This window comes from Aulostomus chinensis, chromosome 20, assembly GCF_037954235.1.
Source record: "Aulostomus chinensis isolate RoL2024-O1b breed Wild chromosome 20, RoL_Achi_v1.0, whole genome shotgun sequence".
Classification (NCBI taxonomy): domain Eukaryota; kingdom Metazoa; phylum Chordata; class Actinopteri; order Syngnathiformes; family Aulostomidae; genus Aulostomus; species Aulostomus chinensis.
Window position 1 is genome coordinate 13,906,516 of NC_141339.1, and position 19,475 is coordinate 13,925,990.

The 19,475-nt window shown below is 41.3% G+C and overlaps 4 protein-coding genes, 1 long non-coding RNA gene and 1 other non-coding gene across 12 annotated transcripts; 3 read left to right on the forward strand and 3 right to left on the reverse strand.

Moving 5' to 3' along the window:
- Nucleotides 1–1,127: 1,127 nt before the first annotated feature.
- On the forward strand, nt 1,128–8,136 carry tmem181 (transmembrane protein 181). 2 transcript variants are annotated; one of them, XM_086188770.1, is made up of 17 exons: nt 1,128–1,423; nt 2,437–2,540; nt 2,868–2,932; nt 3,298–3,388; nt 3,499–3,623; nt 3,753–3,869; nt 3,948–4,028; nt 4,367–4,466; nt 5,237–5,367; nt 5,480–5,571; nt 5,657–5,714; nt 5,811–5,913; nt 6,153–6,204; nt 6,284–6,366; nt 6,438–6,527; nt 6,602–6,668; nt 6,750–8,136. In XM_086188770.1, exons 1-17 carry the CDS (start codon nt 1,290–1,292, stop codon nt 6,832–6,834), a joined length of 1,578 nt encoding a protein of 525 aa, XP_086044896.1. In that variant the 5' UTR covers nt 1,128–1,289; the 3' UTR covers nt 6,835–8,136. The 2 variants fall into 2 exon arrangements, with proteins under 2 accessions (XP_086044896.1, XP_086044897.1); XM_086188771.1 differs by lacking the exon at nt 1,128–1,423 and adding an exon at nt 2,051–2,190.
- A 6-nt stretch (nt 8,137–8,142) lies between these two features.
- Nucleotides 8,143–9,389, reverse strand: dynlt1b (dynein light chain Tctex-type 1b). The gene is made up of 5 exons (XM_086188773.1): nt 9,275–9,389; nt 9,046–9,087; nt 8,702–8,825; nt 8,409–8,486; nt 8,143–8,317 (listed from the first exon to the last, which is right to left on the reverse strand). The coding sequence occupies exons 1-5, from the start codon at nt 9,299–9,301 to the stop codon at nt 8,247–8,249; spliced, it is 342 nt and encodes a 113-aa protein (XP_086044899.1). The 5' UTR covers nt 9,302–9,389; the 3' UTR covers nt 8,143–8,246.
- Nucleotides 8,507–8,589, forward strand: trnal-cag (transfer RNA leucine (anticodon CAG)). Its single transcript has one exon. It is a non-coding gene; the product is annotated as a tRNA-Leu (tRNA).
- A 906-nt stretch (nt 9,390–10,295) lies between the features above and the next one.
- Nucleotides 10,296–11,256, reverse strand: gtf2h5 (general transcription factor IIH, polypeptide 5). 2 transcript variants are annotated; one of them, XM_086188774.1, is made up of 3 exons: nt 11,133–11,256; nt 10,726–10,805; nt 10,296–10,624 (listed from the first exon to the last, which is right to left on the reverse strand). In XM_086188774.1, the coding sequence occupies exons 2-3, from the start codon at nt 10,758–10,760 to the stop codon at nt 10,444–10,446; spliced, it is 216 nt and encodes a 71-aa protein (XP_086044900.1). In that variant the 5' UTR covers nt 10,761–10,805; nt 11,133–11,256; the 3' UTR covers nt 10,296–10,443. The 2 variants fall into 2 exon arrangements, with proteins under 2 accessions (XP_086044900.1, XP_086044901.1); XM_086188775.1 differs by having other exon boundaries at nt 11,104–11,224.
- LOC147242927 (uncharacterized) lies at nt 10,564–19,090 on the forward strand. Its single transcript, XR_015110526.1, has 4 exons — nt 10,564–10,883; nt 12,028–12,096; nt 13,799–13,896; nt 19,041–19,090. It is a non-coding gene; the product is annotated as an uncharacterized LOC147242927 (long non-coding RNA).
- serac1 (serine active site containing 1) lies at nt 11,458–18,267 on the reverse strand. 5 transcript variants are annotated; one of them, XM_086188766.1, is made up of 18 exons: nt 18,172–18,263; nt 17,629–17,729; nt 17,431–17,467; nt 17,219–17,361; nt 16,034–16,123; nt 15,593–15,628; nt 15,315–15,446; nt 15,112–15,233; nt 14,576–14,704; nt 14,368–14,481; nt 14,008–14,170; nt 13,728–13,878; nt 13,509–13,641; nt 13,316–13,416; nt 13,003–13,100; nt 12,400–12,582; nt 12,182–12,325; nt 11,458–12,076 (listed from the first exon to the last, which is right to left on the reverse strand). In XM_086188766.1, the coding sequence occupies exons 2-18, from the start codon at nt 17,720–17,722 to the stop codon at nt 11,940–11,942; spliced, it is 2,007 nt and encodes a 668-aa protein (XP_086044892.1). In that variant the 5' UTR covers nt 17,723–17,729; nt 18,172–18,263; the 3' UTR covers nt 11,458–11,939. The 5 variants fall into 5 exon arrangements, with proteins under 5 accessions (XP_086044892.1, XP_086044893.1, XP_086044891.1 ...); XM_086188767.1 differs by having other exon boundaries at nt 18,163–18,206; XM_086188765.1 differs by having other exon boundaries at nt 17,629–18,267.
- Nucleotides 19,091–19,475: the final 385 nt, after the last annotated feature.

Below are 19,475 nucleotides of genomic sequence, written 5' to 3' on the forward strand. Positions count from 1 at the left end.
TATGAGGTGACCTGTTGTAGATATTAATAGGATCCGGCTTTTCTTTCGAAAAGATCATGTGCTTTGTATTGTAGATGTAGACTTAAATGACAAAAAAAAAAAAAAAAACACTTGAAAAAAATCTTGAGTCTAATTTGGTGACTGAACGTTTATAGTGAATGGATAGTAAGGCATGCCATGTAAATTATTTTATAATTGTATATGTCACGCATCTTTTGAATAAAAACATCCTTGTTTCAGGGATGAATCATCTTCTGTCTCCTCTATAATTTCTGCGATGCCTGTGTTCCATGTCATAGTCCCAGTAATCCTGGATCTCCTCTTCCCTGCTGTCAAAGAGCCATTGAATCATATATATATATATATATACACACACACGGAGGAATTTATATATATATATATATACACACTGAGAAATTTGCCTCACGGATACCTGAATATTAAAGTACATGTGGTTCTCTTGTTAATGTATCAAATCACATAGCCTGTCTTCAATTTGAGTGGACTATACACTTGTAAATACTGACAAGGAGTTTTCTTAATTTTTTTTTTATGCGTGAACGGGGATTGAGGAAAAGTTTTTTCCTTAAATGTGTAAAAATTGTGGATAAGGATTCACTTCTCACACTAATTTAGTTCCTATAGTTCAATGTGTTATTTTCATTGATGAATTTTTATCATCATCCTTTTGCCCTTTAGTGAAACTCCAAGAGATATTTACCAGCAGGCACTTAAATAACGCTTAAATTCAATTTTTCAATAACCAAGCGATACATTCTTGTCTACTGCCACCTGCTGTATTCCACTGCCAGAAAAAAATCAATAATCCATGAAATATATCAGCATTACGGTGACAATATGACCTCATCAAACGCTGGTGAGTGCGCAGCAGCCATTATTAATGCTACCGGTAGAATTATTTTATATGCGTTAGGGAGTTTGAAAAGATTTAACTGGACTTCAGGCGTGTCATCAACTGGTGTCACTGGTGCAGCAGACAGACAGACACACCAGTAAGGGGGGGGGGGGGTGTCTCTTTAATACCCCCGCGGTGTCTCTATCCGTGGTGCTGAACTCCAGTCACGTGTCATCACCTCTTCATTTTCACCCCCCCTCCCCCCACTCTCTGTCCTTTTTTTTTGAAACCGACACAAATAAATCAGCTTCGGCTGCACTTTCAATTAAACACCGGCAACAATAGAGACGGACGCCCGCGCTGCTCTCCAAAGGACCGCTGATTGTTTTTGACATCGCCATTTTCCGTCGGCGGTAGACGACGCGGTGCAGTAATGGACACCGATTACTCATCCGGCTTGGAGAACCCGCTCTACGGCGAACTGAAATATTTCTGTCGGAAGATCGAGGAGGCTTATAACGAGCTGAAGGAGGACCTGACACCCTACCGGGATGATCGCTTTTACCGGTGCGTCCGCTGATTTCTTGTTCCCCCAAACCGCAACAAGACCATTTTCTTCTTGGTTACGTCTCCCGGCTATTTCCCGGGTGATATATCCTTAGAATGAACCGTTTTCATTCAACGAAAAGCGTGTAAATTGATCACAGTGTTTTTCGGAATTTTTTCTGAAATTTAGTGGTTGTTAAAAAAAAAAAACAACTGTCGGGATACATCGGTAAAATATGAGTGGATGTGAGAATAAATACATGAACATGTAGCATTCCTAGGTATAATTAAAGTCTCCCACACTGTACAACAAGGTAGAGGCCTGCTCATTCTTGCGACAGGCAACAAGTGTTGTCTTGTGACGGTATTTTAACCGTACAATATACGTGTGATCCTGATGAAATACCATGTCAATTTTAATATCTTAACGTCGTCCTCATATTAATGAGAAATATCCATCATAGCTCCAATGAAAAAGTCTGGACGCCTGTTTTCCTCAAAGCTGAATTCTGTGCTGGTTGAATCTGTAACATAGTTTGAGGTGAGTAAACGTCCCGTTTATTTGCCCAACGCAACAATTCTAAGCTAAAAATAAAATTAAAAAAATTATCTCACACATTGAAGCGATGGAGCAGCTTCTTCGCGCAACAACGTATGACGTCGGCCAGGCCCTCCCATTTGATGACGTTGCATTCCAGTTGTCGCAGGCTACTGTTGATACGCGGATGTAGCCTCGCAGCGGCTGCTTCTCCTGGCCACAGAGACTGCTAACCAAAAGAAATGGAGTTGTAAGTGTCAAATATCCGCAGCGGTCACATTGTAGACACGTCAGTGACGTTTACAGGCGTGAAGACAATGTGAAATAAACGGACATCTGCTACTGCTAGCTTAAGCTAGCCTGGAAGCTAGCTGTGTTGACAAATCCGCACCTGTGTTACAGAGTGATAGGAACCGGTGTGACCACTTAACCTTCCAGTTTGGGCTTTCCAGCGTCCGGTTTTGGTGATAATCAGGTGTTAATGTCTCTTGAACAGGTTGGCCCCCATGCGTCTCTACACCCTATCCAAAAGACACTTTGTCTTGGTCTTCGTGGTCTTCCTGATCTGTTTTGGCCTCACAGTCTTCATTGGAATTGCAGGTAGGATTCATTAAGATGCAGGATTATACAAAACACATCATTTGCTGCTAAATTGAATGATAGCTCCTTTCTTCAGACCCGCAATTCTATCCTGAATATAAAACTTTAATTTCCTGAGATTCTTTTCAGGTGTGGCTGTTAATCTTTGTAAAATTCCATGAAAGGAAAAATATTTTTCTAGAATCATCGGCCTCACCTCCCCCTTACTCTGAAGATATGCTTCATTAGTTTAGTCTTTATTTTAATGCCCTATTTAGGTCAAAAAGGATGGTTCTCTTTGTAAGTACTTTGTTGGATTGATGCAGGAAAGCGTATTTTATTTTGTAGGTCCCAAGATTATTTCTGAGCAGGAAAGTGGGGATCAGTTATTTGGAAAAAACCTCTCAGTTAAGGTAAGTTGCAAACGTGTGTGACATGTTTCAAGGCTCGTGATGAATCCACGACAGGAATATCACTGTATATAACTTGCATCAAGTCAGGTTTTTTTTTTCCGGTGAAATAAAACCCAACTGATGTAGTTTGCTTTGGGATTTTTAAATCCATAATTCCTCAAAATAGTGAAAATGGACATAAAGACATCCAGTAAACTAATAGTTTATTTTTGTCATTATTCTTCACATGCTCAGTTTTCCTGCTTGTGTTTATTATATCATTTTATTAAGATGTAAACAAAAATGCCTGCTCACTGGATTTTCATCTGGTGTGTTTCAGTGATTTCCCCCACTTTCATTTGAATTATGCTTGCATGTCTTTTCAGACGGGGCCCTACAATCTACTTTCTCCTCCCTTAACCACTTACAGCCAGCAGCTATGGCTCACCTGTCTGATGCAGGCAGAACACAGCAGTGGTAAGGTCACACCATGAGTCGCAAATAGAAGAACCCAGCATAGCTCGGTGATGTTGATAGTGTGTGTGTGTGTGTGTGTGTGTGTGTGTGTGTGTGTGTTTCTGCTGCAGTTGGAGATTTCAGGCAACCTTTTGAAATCAATGTTGAGCTAAAGGGAGTGATGCAGGATGCCAGCGTGATACACATCAACGACGTGCATAGGAAATCACGGACGCTCCACTGCAGGGCTGTATCTGTATGTGTCACAGCCAGCCTCTCTCTCGCTCTCACCCCCCCCCCCCCCCCCCCCCCACCGTCTGTGCACTTGGCGAGCGAATGACTTATTATGAGATTGTTGAGGCAGCATCTTCGTTTCTCCTCCCAGAAATGTGATGAGATCATCATGCTGCATCTGGGCTACCTGAACTACACCCAGTACCAGGTCAGGGTCAGCTTTAAAGGCCTTGAAAATATCACATCGGAATTCAAAGTCAACTTTGTGGTAAGAACAAATTTTGATAATACCCCCCCCCCCCCCCCCCACGCTTGAGTTACATTCTCCCCTTTTCATTCTCTTCAGTGGAAAACATACAATCCCACCTTCTCTCAAGTGGAGATCTGGTTCCGGTTTGTCTTTGTGGTGCTGACCTTCATGGTGACGGTAAGAGGAGCAGAATTTTTTTTTAAAAAAATGAAAATGATATTTCCCAGATGCCCTCCTGTACCCCCAATTTGTCCGTGTTGTATGTCACTCCCTCCTGTGACATACATTGCACCACAGTCTTGATTCATGCACCAATTGCAGGGGCCTCAGCTTTCTTCCAGTTATGAGCCATGATCCTTTTGGCCTGTAATATAGCAAAAGAATTAGATTCATACTCTTGGGGTTTTGGATGTGGTACGACATTAAAGAGAAGATGACAGGTGTAAGTCAAGACCAAGCTCGCTGCCATTTCCTGAATGCAGGCTGACTAACATGTTTTGGTCTCTTTCTTCCAGTGTATGTTTGCTCACTCACTGAGGAAGTTTTCCATGAGGGACTGGGGCATAGAACAGAAGTGGATGTCTATCCTGCTCCCTCTGCTGCTGCTTTACAATGGTGATTTATTTAGTTCATTCTCCCTAAAAAAAAAAAAATAAAATAAATAAAAATATATATGTAAACTTTTCATTTAAGAGGGAACAAAAACTGACCTTTTGGATTGTAGAAAATATAAATTGTCTTCAAGTCTTAATGGTTTTCGATCTACCCTTGCACAGGAGGTACTTGACCAGCACTTCGTTTACTTCTCCAAACAATCGGGGTATTTGATATGGCGTTAAAAGAAGAAACTGAATCGATCTCCAGGAACCAGGAACTAGTTCAGTTAATCCAGAACCATCTTTAAGAACCTCTCAGTTGCAGCCAATTATCTGTTTAGCTTTAGCATCATTGGTAAAGTGTGTAAAAAGGGATTGTCCAAACTTCTCCTTTAAGTGCAAAAAAAGGAGTTAGCAGGGGACAGATTTATCAAAACATGAGATTGATCACATAACTAAGATGAGGCTTGGCTCGAGCAGAGATGTGATTAGGAGAGAGAGACAAAAGGTCACACCCTCGCACTCCACCTTATTATGTTGTGTTACAAGAATGACTGGTACCGTAGCTCAGTGTGGTTTTTTTTTTTTAAGGTCAAACTCGTCCCATAATACGTGTCAGTGAGAGTTAACAGGGAAACCACAGGAGCTGTCTGGCTGGCAGGCAGGCAGCTACTGTGGTTTATGGGGCTTGAGTGGACATCTAGGGTTACACACACACACACACACACACACAGCTTCTCCCATCCTTTTTCCTTCTGATAGCGGTTATTTGTTTCTCGTCTTCCCCAGATCCATTCTTCCCACTGTCGTTTCTGGTGAACAGCTGGTTTCCTGGGATGCTGGATACGTTTTTTCAGGCTTTGTTTCTTTGTGCCCTGCTGCTCTTCTGGCTCTGCGTCTACCACGGCATCAGGGTTCAGGTGAGTCTGCTGTTACTAGCGCGCTCACATCCTTTTCTCTTGTGTTTTGTCCCTCTTTAAACAACAACAACAACAAAAATCTATCGTTCAGTGTTTTAATTTGCTTCTCCAGGGTGAGAGAAAATGCCTGACCTTCTACTTGCCCAAGCTGATCATCGTGGGGCTTTTGTGGCTCTCAGCGGTCACTCTGGGCATTTGGCAGACGTGAGTTATGATCCTAACCACAAGCAGCTTCAAGGGAAATGTGAATGACAGTAAAACCATGGTCTCGGCTCTCTTTGATTAACAGGGTGTACGAACTCCAAGACCCCACCTACTCATACAAAGTGGATATCGCCAACTTTCAGGTGAGCGTTACGATTCTGACCCCTTTTGCAAATTTAGGAGACAGGGCGTTAAGTTCATAAATAACATCCCCCGTGTTCCCCGTCTACCCCTCCCAGGGCATGAAGGTGTTTTTCCTGATTGTGGTCAGCCTCTACATCCTCTACCTGATCTTCCTGATCGTCCGAGCTTGTTCTGAGCTCAGGAACATGCCTTACTCAGGTATCACTCCACACTTCTGTGGTCGGGTTTCCATCGACTCATTAAATGCTCATTTTAAAGTACCACATTAGGAAAGGTCGATGGAAAAAGCAAGATTTGAAAATGTTTTTAATCCTTGCTTCAAGTGTTGTTGTTGTTTTTACCGCCATCTTCTGGCACCATCATGTAGAAACACACTTCTTTGCATTATTTCCAGTGCGCCTATAATTTGAATTAATACGCATGTCTCTCCTATCCAGATCTGCGGCTCAAGTTTTTGACGGCGCTGACGTTTGTGGTCCTGGTCATCAGGTGAGCCTCAGGAAACCTCACCTAACGCATCACCTCATGGAGTTTGACTCCAGCTGACCTGTTTCTCCGTCTTCCCCAGCATGGTCATTCTCTACCTGAGGTTTGGTGCCAAGGCTCTCCAAGACAACTTTGTGGCTGAATTGTCTACTCATTACCAGAACTATATCCTTTAACAGTGAACACAAATTCACTTCAGTTCCGAACAAGTACTTCTTCCTTAACTCCAGACATACCAGCTGAATTTTTATCCTTTTATGGCCTTCTCAACTTTTACTTGTACACATTAGCATTTGTGTACTCCCCCTCCAAAAATGCCCTTTACGGTGAGTCAGTACAGTGCGGCGTTAAGCCGTTTTGCGGGAGATAACGTACTAATACACGCACCTTCATTTCCCAGATTCCCAGCTGAAGGACAATCCTGCGTTCTCCATGCTCAACGACTCTGATGACGAAGTCATATACGGGTACTTGTTCGATCCACTAATTTTGCTTTTGTGAAAGTTTCAAGTCATATTAAATCTAACCGCTCTTGTTTCTTTGTAAAGGAGCGATTATGAAGAAATGCCTTTACAAAACGGACGCGCGATTAAAGCAACCGCCAAGTACCAGGATGCAAGTGACAGTGACTGATTTTTCCCTCCGCTAACGACAAGAATACAAGACAACCACGAGGTGTAAATAAGGAGAATTTTCATTGGTGGTACATAAATGATATACTGTAAGTGTAGATAATTATATTTTTTAAAAGTTCCACGTCTCCTGAATGTACTGTAATTTTACTGAAAGCGGAGGCGTGAAGCTGCTAAAACTGATTGTTAATGCATTCATTAAAAAAAAAAAAAAAATTCTTTAAAAAGAAAGCATTTTATAAGCTTTATTTTTCTCACAACCAGCATTTCCTCACTGTCTGAACCTACAAATAATCGGTGAATGTGCTAATGGTATCATTTTTCATATGTGCTAAAGAGAAAAAAAATCATTTTTTTAATGCTTTCCCTTGAACCATTGTTGTCTCTGTACTACTGTTGTGTTGTTTTCAACATTCCTTTTTGCTAAAGACGGTGTGACATTAACAAGAACGCGCATCTTTGGCCAAAGCTGAGGGGCATTAGTAGAAGAGCCGCCATGGGTGATGGTACCTAGTTGCCTGTTACCACTGACAGCATTCATTTATAGGGAATATAAGTGCCATAGCTGTGTTGACTGTTGACCAAGCCTCTCTGTTCTCAGACGTGTACTCTGAGAGCCTTTACTGGAGAAGATGCCAGTTGTTTCTTACCCAGTTCCTTCTGTGCATTGCACTCGCACTTGTTGATGACTTTTTAATTTATTTGTTGAAAGATGACATTTGATACTGTATTATTTGATTACCTGGATGGATCTCTTTGCATGGATTTCACACTTACTGTACTACTGATGTATCAGAATTCTCACCCCAGCACATACAGGAGTTATACATTCGGCCAAATATATATATTTTTTTGCCTTATTTAGTGATAAGAAATATGTTTTGTTTGTCCAATACTTCCTATGTATGCCAAAACATGACATTTTCTGCCCTGTCCTTTTATTATTATGGACAAAAAAAGCCAAATGAATAGGTTTCTTTTCTTGACAGTTTTCTCCCTAAGTATTCCAATCGAGATGGTGCCTTGTCTGAACATCGCCTTTTTTCTCCTTCTGAACTCTGAGACGTAAAAATTCTTTCACCTATATGTATATTCGTATGTATGTATGTGTGTGTGTATATATACATATGTACACGTACACGTACACACACACACACACACACACACATCCATGTTTTATTTGTGTGAATGTGGCTTTGTTTGGTTTAAAAGAAGTTAGAAGTCTTGGGATGTTGAAACATGTTGCTTATGAGATCAGCTGTACATATGGACTCATGTCACTTGTCAATAAAGCAAACAATATACAGCATTGCTTACTGTTGTTTTTAATCAATTGCGCCACACATACAAACATACAGTTTTCACATATATTCATCATAGTAAGATTTGATATGCTGGTTAACACTTTTTTTTTCAGATAGCCAACCCAAAAATAGTGACAATGCAGCACATGGTCTTGTTCTCCCATTTTACCACACAGCTTCCTGTTGGGTAAGGGAGAGAAAAATTGAGTATATTAGAGAAATTATTATTACAAAAGGATTAATCCTTTTAGAATATGGAACGAGGTCTTACCGTCAGTAGAGCTGTCCCAAAAACACGAAGTAGCAGTCTGCAAGCCAGCCCCATTTTGCTGCATTATAATACAGGTGACTGTACACAGGAAGAAATAAGTCAGGATGGCCGAGCGGTCTAAGGCGCTGCGTTCAGGTCGCAGTCTCCCCTGGAGGCGTGGGTTCGAATCCCACTTCTGACATCAACATTTTCTATGTTTGCCCCCCCCCTCCCTGCCCCATTATTCAATTGCCTCACGATATGTATCTACAAACTTGACGTATTCTTTTCTAGGCTTTTGTTATTTAACATACCGATATATTTGAAAGGCTTTCCCAGCTTGCTGAGTTGACTGAGGCATTGTTCCACGACACTGGTGGTCCACTGGTTCACTCGGCTTTGTTTATACACGTTTCCTCCGATAGCTACATCGACGGCCTAATTGATACACACACACACGTCACATTACTGTTATAGTTAAGTATTTTCATCAGCAAAGTCGTTCTTTATAATAATACGGCACTACTTGGGACAGTGGTTATACGTATCCATAGCAACCACACGGTCCAGTAACACTGCGCTGTTAGCTAGCCGAAGTTTACCATTTAAACCTTAACTTAGTGGAAAACCGTAAGTTCTCATCAGTTTTTACGCTTACCTCTTTTATAATCTTGCTAACTTCGTCAACGTCGAAAACAGTCTGTTGGGATAATACAACGAACAGTGAGTTGATTTTGACTGCAAGTTATCCGTCATGAGGCAGCTAGCGGACAGAGCTGCTATAATCACGTTTGTTAGCATTGCCGTTGATAAAAGTAGATGATAAAGTACATGTACATTTAAGGTGAATCTAAAATTAATCTTGAAATTTTAAATTGAACACCCACCTCCTCTTCTGCCTGATACTCGTTCATGGCGACTTTCTTCGAAATCCACCAGCTTCAGCACGGCTTCCGGTCTCAATTCACCACAATAAAAGCGACCGTAAAGATGAGAGGCTCAGGGTTGTTTTCACAGAATATCCACATGGTTGAAATATCTTTACAGATATAATGTATTGATTTAATAACAGTGGAATGAAACACAGTCCAGCAGCATTTGTTTTCTTTTTGATTCCACAAGCTCTGGATTGTGTTCTGGTTAAATTTGAAGGCCTGTAGACTCACCCCTGCTGCCAACATGTCACAATGCATGAGTAAGAAACGCATCTACAAATAGGAGTGAACACAGGATGATTGTGAGCAAAATAAGACCAGTTTCATTCTGAACAACAGCCTTTAGTTCAGTTTCAACCTCAGTGACAAAGTCATATTTTCTTGCCAGGTTTTTTTTTATTATATATATCTATATGCAGCAGTAAGAAAAACTAGACCTGCCAGCAGGATAGCAGGGTCCAAACCCTCTCTAAATTGAAACCCAACACACAGTGGATAAGATGCAAAACAAAACTTGCACCAAATTTTGAATAGAAAACCACATTTAATGTTAACAGGAACAATTATTGCCTTGATATTTAACACTTCCCTGTTTGGAAAGATATTTTTTTTATTGATCAATTTTGCCTTTTTTGAGTATTCAACTTTTTTTTTCCATCTGTGTGTGTATTTATCATGCGTGCAAAGCTTTGCCCAAATTGACAGAAAAAGCCTATAAATTTGAAAATGAAACTGGCACTAAAAATGTTATTGCTTCAGATGAGCGGGATTGTTTCACGGGATCCAGCTCACTTGACCAAGCACCTTGAAGTAGCCCGTCTGTGGATGCACTTTGAGAACATTATATTTTCATAAGGCACAAAAATGCTTTTTAGAATTAGGATGAAGAGACTAACATTTCTAACTTGCTCCACAATTAGCCAATTCCAAAATATAAACACAATTAGCACAAGCAAAATCAATCCAATGAAAATCCCATAATGGGTTGGACTTTATTTACACTACAACTTACAAAAAGGAGGGGGGAGACATGTCTATCTCAGTCCATGATGAAAACATAGCATTCCATTCTTCTTTTTGACTAAGTTTAAAAAAAAAAGAGCAGGTTCGTTTAAAAATGCTTATTTCTGTGTGATGGGGAAGGAATTCTGATCCATCAACTCGCCGACTCGGTCTTGCAGAGTGTGAACCACCTCGGCCAGGATGAACAGATGCGTGTCATCTAGGTCCTTGAGGATGAACTTCTTTCCCAGCGCCATGGTTTCATCCAGGTGGAGAAGGAACTGCTTCATGGCAGGATCACTAGTCCAGTGAGCAAAGGGGAGGAAATGACAAGGCATTAAAATTGTTCGGCAGTAATAGTAGTAATTATATCCAACTCATTTTGATGCAGTCTTCTTTACCATTCAACAAGGACACCTTTGTGCACGTTGACCATCCTGACAGGCGAAGAGGCAGCGAAGTCCAAGTAAATATTCAAAGTCTGTAACATAGTAGACAGATATGTGGCTTTCTCGACTAAAACAAGAGCAGCAATAGACAAAAGGGAAGATTCAGAAAGGTAAACCGGAGCAACTTTGTAGGAAACAGAACAAAGACTGAAAATACTTGCTAGTTATTTATAAAACACGATAGCAGCTATTTCAAAGTATTGCTGCTAATGCTAGCTTGTTGCACGTTCATAAATAAGATACTCCCTGTGAGCTTTGCTAAATAACCGCTATTATGTTTAACAAAAAACAAGTTTTAAAAAAATGTCAAAAATATCAAGATAAAAGTACCTGAGTTCGCTTAAACTAATTTTACCCACCTAGCAAATGTAACAGTGCGATGCTAACTTCTGCTAGCCTAGATGTAGTACGGTGTGCGCAGAAGGACAATCTTTTCAGGTCCTTTCTTCTCTTGAATTGGTGCATCACCGCCTCCAGCAGCTATGAAGTGCGAAGTAGAATAGGCTTATTTTGGCACAGGTGAAGTCTTCCACAATGCAACTGTCAAAAGATGCATTCTTATATTGATCGTAAGAGCGTTAATTAAATGTGTGTCATAAAGTTATTATAGGGTAAGGAGTCCAGACGAGACATACAATTTGTGATGGTAAATCAAACATGTCAAAAAGCAGTGCAACAGTCAAATTATGCCTCTGCCACACTTTTTATTGTCAGCATTACAAGTGAAATTATGGACACGGGAAGATTAAAATCCAGTTGAGGTGTTAGTAGAAACAAATAAAGCATCCTGGATACAGGTCCGTTTCAGGTTAGGCTCAGGGAGGAATATATTATGGCACGAAAGTGGCATAGTGTAGTTAATAAAAAAAAATAAAAATATCATAAACCATAGCTCTAGTTAGAAATAGACAAGTCAGTGCATCTTTTAAAAAAAAGGTACAGTATGAATATAATGTCTGTCAACAAAATAAAATCATGGGCACACTTCTATTCAGAGGTAATTATGATTACCTTTCAAATACCTTTTAAAATTCATTGCAAGTCTTAACTGATGCAGTTTTGGTATATGTGTGTGTGTGTGTGTGTGTGTGTGTGTGTGTGTGCGCGTGAGGTGGTGCTGGAAGTTCAAGTAAGGGTGGGGTCTGTTACAAGTGCATCAGTGTGAGTCAGTGGTTGATGTAGCTCTGCAGTGCTTCTTGGATGAATCGAAGACTACGTTTGTACAGGAATGAGTTCTTCTTCTCTGGCTTGCAGATGTTGAGATGATCTACATCCACCTCGATCAGCTCGCCGATGCCAAGATCTGATTGCAGAACAGACCAGGTAAGGGTTGATGGAACAACGCAACAGACGTGTAATGCTATTCACTGCACACGCACACACATGCACGTGCACTGGTGTCACGTACGTGCTGATTGTGCTGGAACCACCAGGATCTTGATCATGGGGCCGATGGTTGTTGGCAGCGTCTCTGCAAAGCTTAGCACCTTGATTTCTTTCTCTTTGGCCATGTTCAAGAAGTTCTCATTCAGGTTGCGCAGTGCTGGAGAGTCTTAAACCACATCAACAACCTTCAGTATCAAACATTTTAAATATAAAAGAAGCTTCTTTTTTTTCTTCACTTACCTTTACACAGTTCTCTAACCTCTATAGAGGGGAAGAGGAGATATCTGACATTGACTGAGTATTCTGCCATAAAGGTGCCGTGGTGAGGAACACTGTAGAACAAAATGCCCTTGGTGTTCTTTAGCAGTCCGCTCATATCGGGGTCCTCGGAGGCATCCAGCAGCATTTTCTTCACAAGCAAGCCTGACCCAGAAATTAAACACAAGAGGGCAAACATCATCGTCAAATTAAAATATCATTGTAGAATAAATCAACCCGTTTACGTGTTGCCCTCCTCTACAATCCCCACTCACGCTGTGGCCCCCTCCCTCACGAGTAGAGTGCTGCTCAAATTCAACAAAACATTGAATTTTATAATTCTATGGCATTTTCTACTTGAAGGATTGCTTCTTGACTGTATTTTTGTGACTGTTTTATAATATTTACACATTGCTATCTTGTTTCTTGATTTACAGGCCTGGCAGGTTTGAATCCCATGTTTTAGATATGAAAAACAAAAACAAAAAACAAAAGTTGGCTTCCTTTGAATCAGAAATACGTCCCCAAAATGTAACTTGACACATGACAGCTGCTAATGTAAAGTCTACTAATGGGAAACTGTACCTCCCATACTGTGAGCTACCCAGACCACCGGCCTCTCCCCAACTCCTGCCATCTTTAACTTTTTAAGCAACTCTTGACTTCTGTAAGCCAAGGACTTCCTGAGGAGATAAAAGCACAGACTTCATGAATTACTCACTTGCAAAACGTGCCGCTGTCCAGGTGTTAGTAAACAAGTCATGACGCATTTTTTTGATATCATTTCAATCATTTACGTGTCAACTCAAGAGAGCAAGCTATGAAAATAAACAAGGCTTGGTGAAAAATGAAACGCTAAAAAAAAAGTTGAATTAAAAAAAAAGAAGAGAGATTTCACCTCTGATTCTCGACGGGACACTTGGCCATCCAGTCACTAAGGTGGCTGTCGTATTCCACTGATAATACTCTCAGATTAGGACAATCAGCAGCCAGCCATGACTGTTCAGCGGAAAAGCACAACCACAGAGTTCATCAGAGAAAAAACATTTTGATGGGTTCAACAAATCTCCACAGTACCACAGCTTTCTCACCTTTGGCCAACATTCTGTGTAATCGTCCTCATCTTTCTCCTCCTCTCCGGTATTTCGGTCCTTTTGCCGCCACGTCTTAAAAGCCGCCCCTAAAATCCCATGAATGAACAGCACGTCTGCTTTGATTTGCTGGCTGGAACAGAACACGTTAATTTGAATAGAAAATAAAACAACCCCGTTATAAAATGATGAAACAATAGAATCGATCCTTTTTCCTACTTGCCACGTGTTTGAGGGTGGAGGATGTATACGCCATCTTCATACTTCTCTGTCACCGTTTCCCTGTCCAGGTTGGTTAAAGCGCGAGCTGCATGAGACGCCTGAATGACGTGAGGAGACTGCATCATCTCAGCCAGGACCGACAGCCACCCTGATGTCATGACAAAAGGTTTGGAGGAAAAGAGGAACTAAGGGGGGTTCATGACAATTTTAATAATTCTCGTCACATCAAGATAGGAAGTTAAATTTACACAAGAAAACTCATGAACTGTCGATTTACCAGCCTGCACTATAGCTTGGTGAACGCTGTCGTTGAGTGCCAAGTTTCCTATGATTCTGACAATGTTCCTCTGAATCTTCTGGGAGTCTCTACGGAGATGATAAACCCTCTGGAGGAGCTGTAGACCCCCACTGGCAACTATGTTGTCACAGTGGCTCTGGACCTGCAGACAGGAAATGCAGATTTACACAGCAGTTAAAGGCAGTGTGTAGGATTTCTATGGGGACCGTTATGAAGCATCTCCAGCTCACTGATACACTTGTGGCTGGACAAGGGCCCCTCCGGCAATCATACACAACAATCTACTGAATTAAATCAAATAAAAGCGTGATTTGTGCATCAAGGTGATGATATCGTTACCTTAGAGTGCTGCACCAGTGCCTGTAGGCAGAAGGATTCTACCTTCTCAGAGGGTACAGAGGTGAGGCTCTGGGCATAAGGCAACCCATTACCCCCAAAACACCACAGGCCACCCTGCACAAATAGACAATACACACAGAGCCTGCTATTACAGAATTTGTGGGGGGGCATATTAACTGGCAATTAAGGCTTCATTTTTTTTTTTTACCCGCTGTGCTGCCAAGGACTCAGTGCTCTCTCTGAGAGCCAGCGAGGTGAAGTACTGAACACATCTGTCCACCTCAGACTGTGGCAGCGACGCCAGCAGCTGCCTAAGTCCGTCCTCCGCCGAGAAACCCTGTCGAGAGGAACACAAATTATTAGAGACAAAAGCAGGCATTCAAACGCAGGGTTCATTGTTTCTATTTTTGCCGATAAAATTCCATGATATTCGCAGGCCTTTTAGGTCAATTTTCATGACCGTACATTCTCTTAAGTCTCTCCTTACTGCACGCATGAAAAATACACAGAAATCCATGTCAGAATTTTTTTTTTTTTTTAACATTGAGCTATACGGTTTGAAAACATATAGATATTAACATTAGGTACAATTTTTTGGTGGTTTTAAAATTTTCTGGCCTTATTTTTCCATGCCTGGAAATAGCCATTTTTGAATTCCAGGTCTTTCATGGCCCTTATGAACCTTATAAACGTCCCCAAAAGGACAACTGAATATGAAGAAATATTGCACTATTAAATACGTACATCGTCGAGGTCAGGCAGTGCAGGAGGCGGCAGGAAGAATCGCAGGTCTACCTGAGGAGTCCTGGCAAGGCTCACTGCTGTCCTCTCATCTAGAACCTGGGCTGCTGTCTGGTACTGATAATCTGGATTCCAGACAAGAGGACTGATCTAATTCCAGTTCTGTTCACATGTTGTATAATTAAAGTATGAGATATTTATTTCACCCTGCCAGTGGTGATTGTCTGCAAGCTCCTGCACAGCTTGAAGTCTGACGGCCTGATTGGCAGACTGGGTCCTCTTCAGCAGGACCCATAAAGCCACATCATGTGGGTCTGCATCCAGGTGACTTAACCGCTCTAAGACATGCAAATAAAGAAATAAAATCAGTAAATAGGTATGTCATAAACAGACGACTTGCATTTTCACTGCATCTACTGTGTCTTAATATCAGTCACTATCTACAGGACCACTATCGGATTACAACAGCTAGGGATTTACAAACCTTCCGCTTGCAAACTTTGTGTCATCAACTTGGCAGCTCATTTTTTAAAAGATAAAAAAGTTAATGCGGTTTTGCGGGATATGATTTTAATGCTAAGCTATCACACATGGCATTCTTCAAATTCGGTATTTATCCAAAAGAAGCATGATTAATTCATATTAATACAAGGAGAACAAAGTCAAAGTCATGGTGCATTTGGTAAATTAAACACATTTAATGCACCAAATATGTGATGTATAATAACAGGATGTGCAGGTGTTTCCTTTGGCCTCCCACAGAGAGTATTTGTACTTTTCTGAGAATAAATATTTGTGATTCTAAAAGCAATAACACTAGCTTCCAAGTCCACGAAGGGAGCACTTGCAGTTTCTCTCTGTGTACTTTTACTGCGAGTGTGATTTCCATGTGAATTGGGATCCAAAGCTACTTCTGTTTTCTTACCATCTATTGATTGCAGCAAAAGCTTTGAGGACATTTCCAGAAACCGTCTGGCTGCTTTATGTAGTTCCCTCCTTGCTTTGTGTGTGAGCTCTGGAAAATACACACAGTGAAAAAGAAAATGACCAACAAGGAAATAAGTATTACCAGAAACTATTTGAAGCAATCATTGCCAGCTGGTATCTCAATAGGTTGGCGGTTAACTGTTTCCATGCAATAAGTGAACCTTAAGTCCTTGACAAGCAGAAGTGGGATCAGCCAACAGACTGATCCACAATATGAAGGCAGGAAAGAAGAGGAAGGAAGGACAGGAAGTGACAGCAGATGCCACTGGGCACCTGGACATGGTAAACTTGCGTCACACTGTGCACACCGATGGGCCTCTCAGCATTTTCCAGTTGATCTGAACAGTTCAACCATGGCGTAAACAGTAATACTGCTACTACGACGCTAAGACTGGGAATTATCTCTGGGTTTTTGTATGTTTGTGTGTATAATTTACAGGGATGTTTTTGCATAAATGGCTTGTCTTTAGTTGAAATTTTGCCATTTCTGTCTAACACAAGAACAGTAGAAATGCTCTGCTTATGCTGAGGAAGGCCTTCTATTTTATTTTAAGGTTTGACAAATAGGATGACAAATTTGCTTTTGATGGTTGGTTTTCAGCCCCAAGTGGCAGGGAAGCTGTATAATTTGTTAATGTGTTTCTATGCATCAGAAGTTCCGTCTACTTTTTGTGGTTTACTTTAATAATCATCTACATTCATTTGCTTTGGTGCAGGATTATTGGTATATTTTATTCTGCATACTTCATTCACAGCAGAGCTGTGATGATGCGCGAACCCTTATGTTCAGTTGTAGTGCGGTTGCCTCCCAAACATCCTAAAACCCATTTACAGTACTAACCCGGATTTTTTTTGTTGCAGCCCAAAATAATACGTTTCTCAAGTCATGACAGGATGCCGCAGCCTGCCTGTGATGCGATGCTAATTTAATCTTCTGTTTTATTTAATTGTGTCTCTGATGCTTCCCGGGCAAAGACTCACATTACACCCTAAAAACACCAAAAGGCCACTGCAGTTTCTGCACACGTCACAGGTGAGAGCTATTCAATCATTTGCATTTTGCAACAGAGAGATGAACAAACAATGTCCCACTTTAGCCATGAAGCCTGTGTGATGGACTCACCTGCGACGAGGTTCTCCTTTCGATCTGAGGGAGTGGCCTTTAGATACATGTAAGACTTGTACTTCTCTTGAACTATTGCACTAGTATCAATGGTCATAGCTTTGTCCAGGGCAGCCACCTCATAGGTAATAAACAGACAGCCCCTGCAGAAACAAGATGATAACACTTAAATACTGTAGTGCCGGGCAATGTGACAGAGTGAAGAAACTTACCCCAGGACAACTGCGCCTGTAACTTTCGCAACCCTCCCTTGGAGATAAAAACAAAACAAAAACAAAAAGCATATGTATCAGATAGGGGTTTAGAACTGAACGCTTGGCATTTGATTCAAATTATTTCGAATATTTATATTCATAGCAATTCTCATAATACGCTGTATGTCAGGGAAATTAAGACTGAAAATGACTCACGTAAATGTTTCCACTGGATTGCTTTTTTCACGCCATGGGGCCCAGCTGTGCTCAGCCTCTGACATCGGATCAGGCGCAGGGCAGCCACGGACATCCTCCGCCTGCGTAGTACACCGGTATGTCGGAGTGACAACCGAGCCCAGTCAACACCACGGCCTTACTCTCTAGTCGTTGTGTCTCTTTATTGTTTGTGATCCACAGAAGTGGAAGTAATCGCGACACGCTTCCAATTCCGTAACAACGTAACGTTAGAAATTTTACCTTAGCGAGCTAGCCAAAGTTAAGACTCGTCGAGTTACATCTATGACAACTCAACTGTCATTCCGACGCACAGGTTAGTACCTCCCTAAAGCGTAAGCCATTATTGAAGTGCATTTTAACACCAAACCCACTTCTAATCGCCCGGAAGCCACTTAGCTTGCTAACAATCATGAACGGATAGCCCAGGTAAGCTGGGTCAACGCTACACACCTGGAGCTTCCCACAGAACGACTAACGTTGCTGAGTAAAGTTAATAATTTACGGTAAAATTACCGTATTTACCGAGTACCCGGAGTTCAAACGCTACCGGCTGTGTGGAATACAGCTGTTTTCCGCTGAAACGGCGGCGCCGGGTTCATATCACGACGTCAAATTGTCTCACAAATAATACGTCATCAGAGCGGAGCTGGCGCTATGCATTCTATGTAAGTGCATGTCCTCATGATGTTTATCTACCAGTTTGAGTTCCTTACTTTATGCTTCAAGTTTCCCCACCAGTTAAAAGATGAAAAGTCTATGTGGGGTTTTCAAGGTAAGCGTGTGTCTCAATTGAGCACATAAACACACTGATAGGTTTGTATTGAGTATAAAATAACAGGCCTGCAACATATCCCCCCTTCACGAAGATTAGGATTTATGGTTTTTAATGAATCTGTTTGAGAGAAGTGTTGATTATTTAAACCGTTGTTGTGGACACTGTAATTTCTTATATCAGAAACTTACTCAAAATATGACCTTTTTATACAAATACTCAATACGAATTCAGCCAGTGGTTTAATATGTTCTAATTCCAACTGTAAATCAATGTTCACACAGAAAGAGGTATATTTATACATTTGTTTGTTAGTGTAATTTAATGCCTTCATGTGAAGAATATTATTGATTGATTATTTTGGGGGGGGCAGCACGGTGGTGCAGTGGTCAGCACTGTCGCCTCACAGCAAGAAGATTCTGGGTTTGAGTCCCGGCTCAGGCACCGGATCTTTCTTTCTCCCTGTACCTGTGTGGGTTCTCTCTGGTACTCCAGCTTCCTCCCACAGTCCAAAGACATCAAGAGGGGACGAGGCTGATTGATACTCTAAATTGACTGTAGGTGTGACAGTGAGTGTGAATGGTTGTCTGTCTCTATGTGTTGGCCCTGTGATGAACAGGTGACCTGTCCAGGGTGAACCCCGCCTCTCACCTGAAAGCTGTTGGGATAGGCTCCAGCCCCCCCCCCCCCCCCCGCGACCCTTAACAGGATAAGCGGAAGAAAATGGATGGATGGATGGTAATCTAGGTAAGATAAGCTTGTTATCTCAGGATAATTAATATTGTTGTGTTGAAAAAAGATTTCTAAATACGTTGTCTCAAATAAGTCTATTAGAGAAAACAAAATAGTTATTACAGCCAAGTGTCTGTTGGAGTTCAGGAGAGTACTGTAATTGCTCTTATATTACCCCCCCCCCCCAAAAAAAATAAACATCATCAAATTATTCACTTTTTAAAGATGCGATACAATGTCTCAATTTAGCTACACGTGAGTAACTGCAGTGAGAGAAAGAGTTGACCTGGTAAATGTATTCCTGAATTAACATATCATTTAA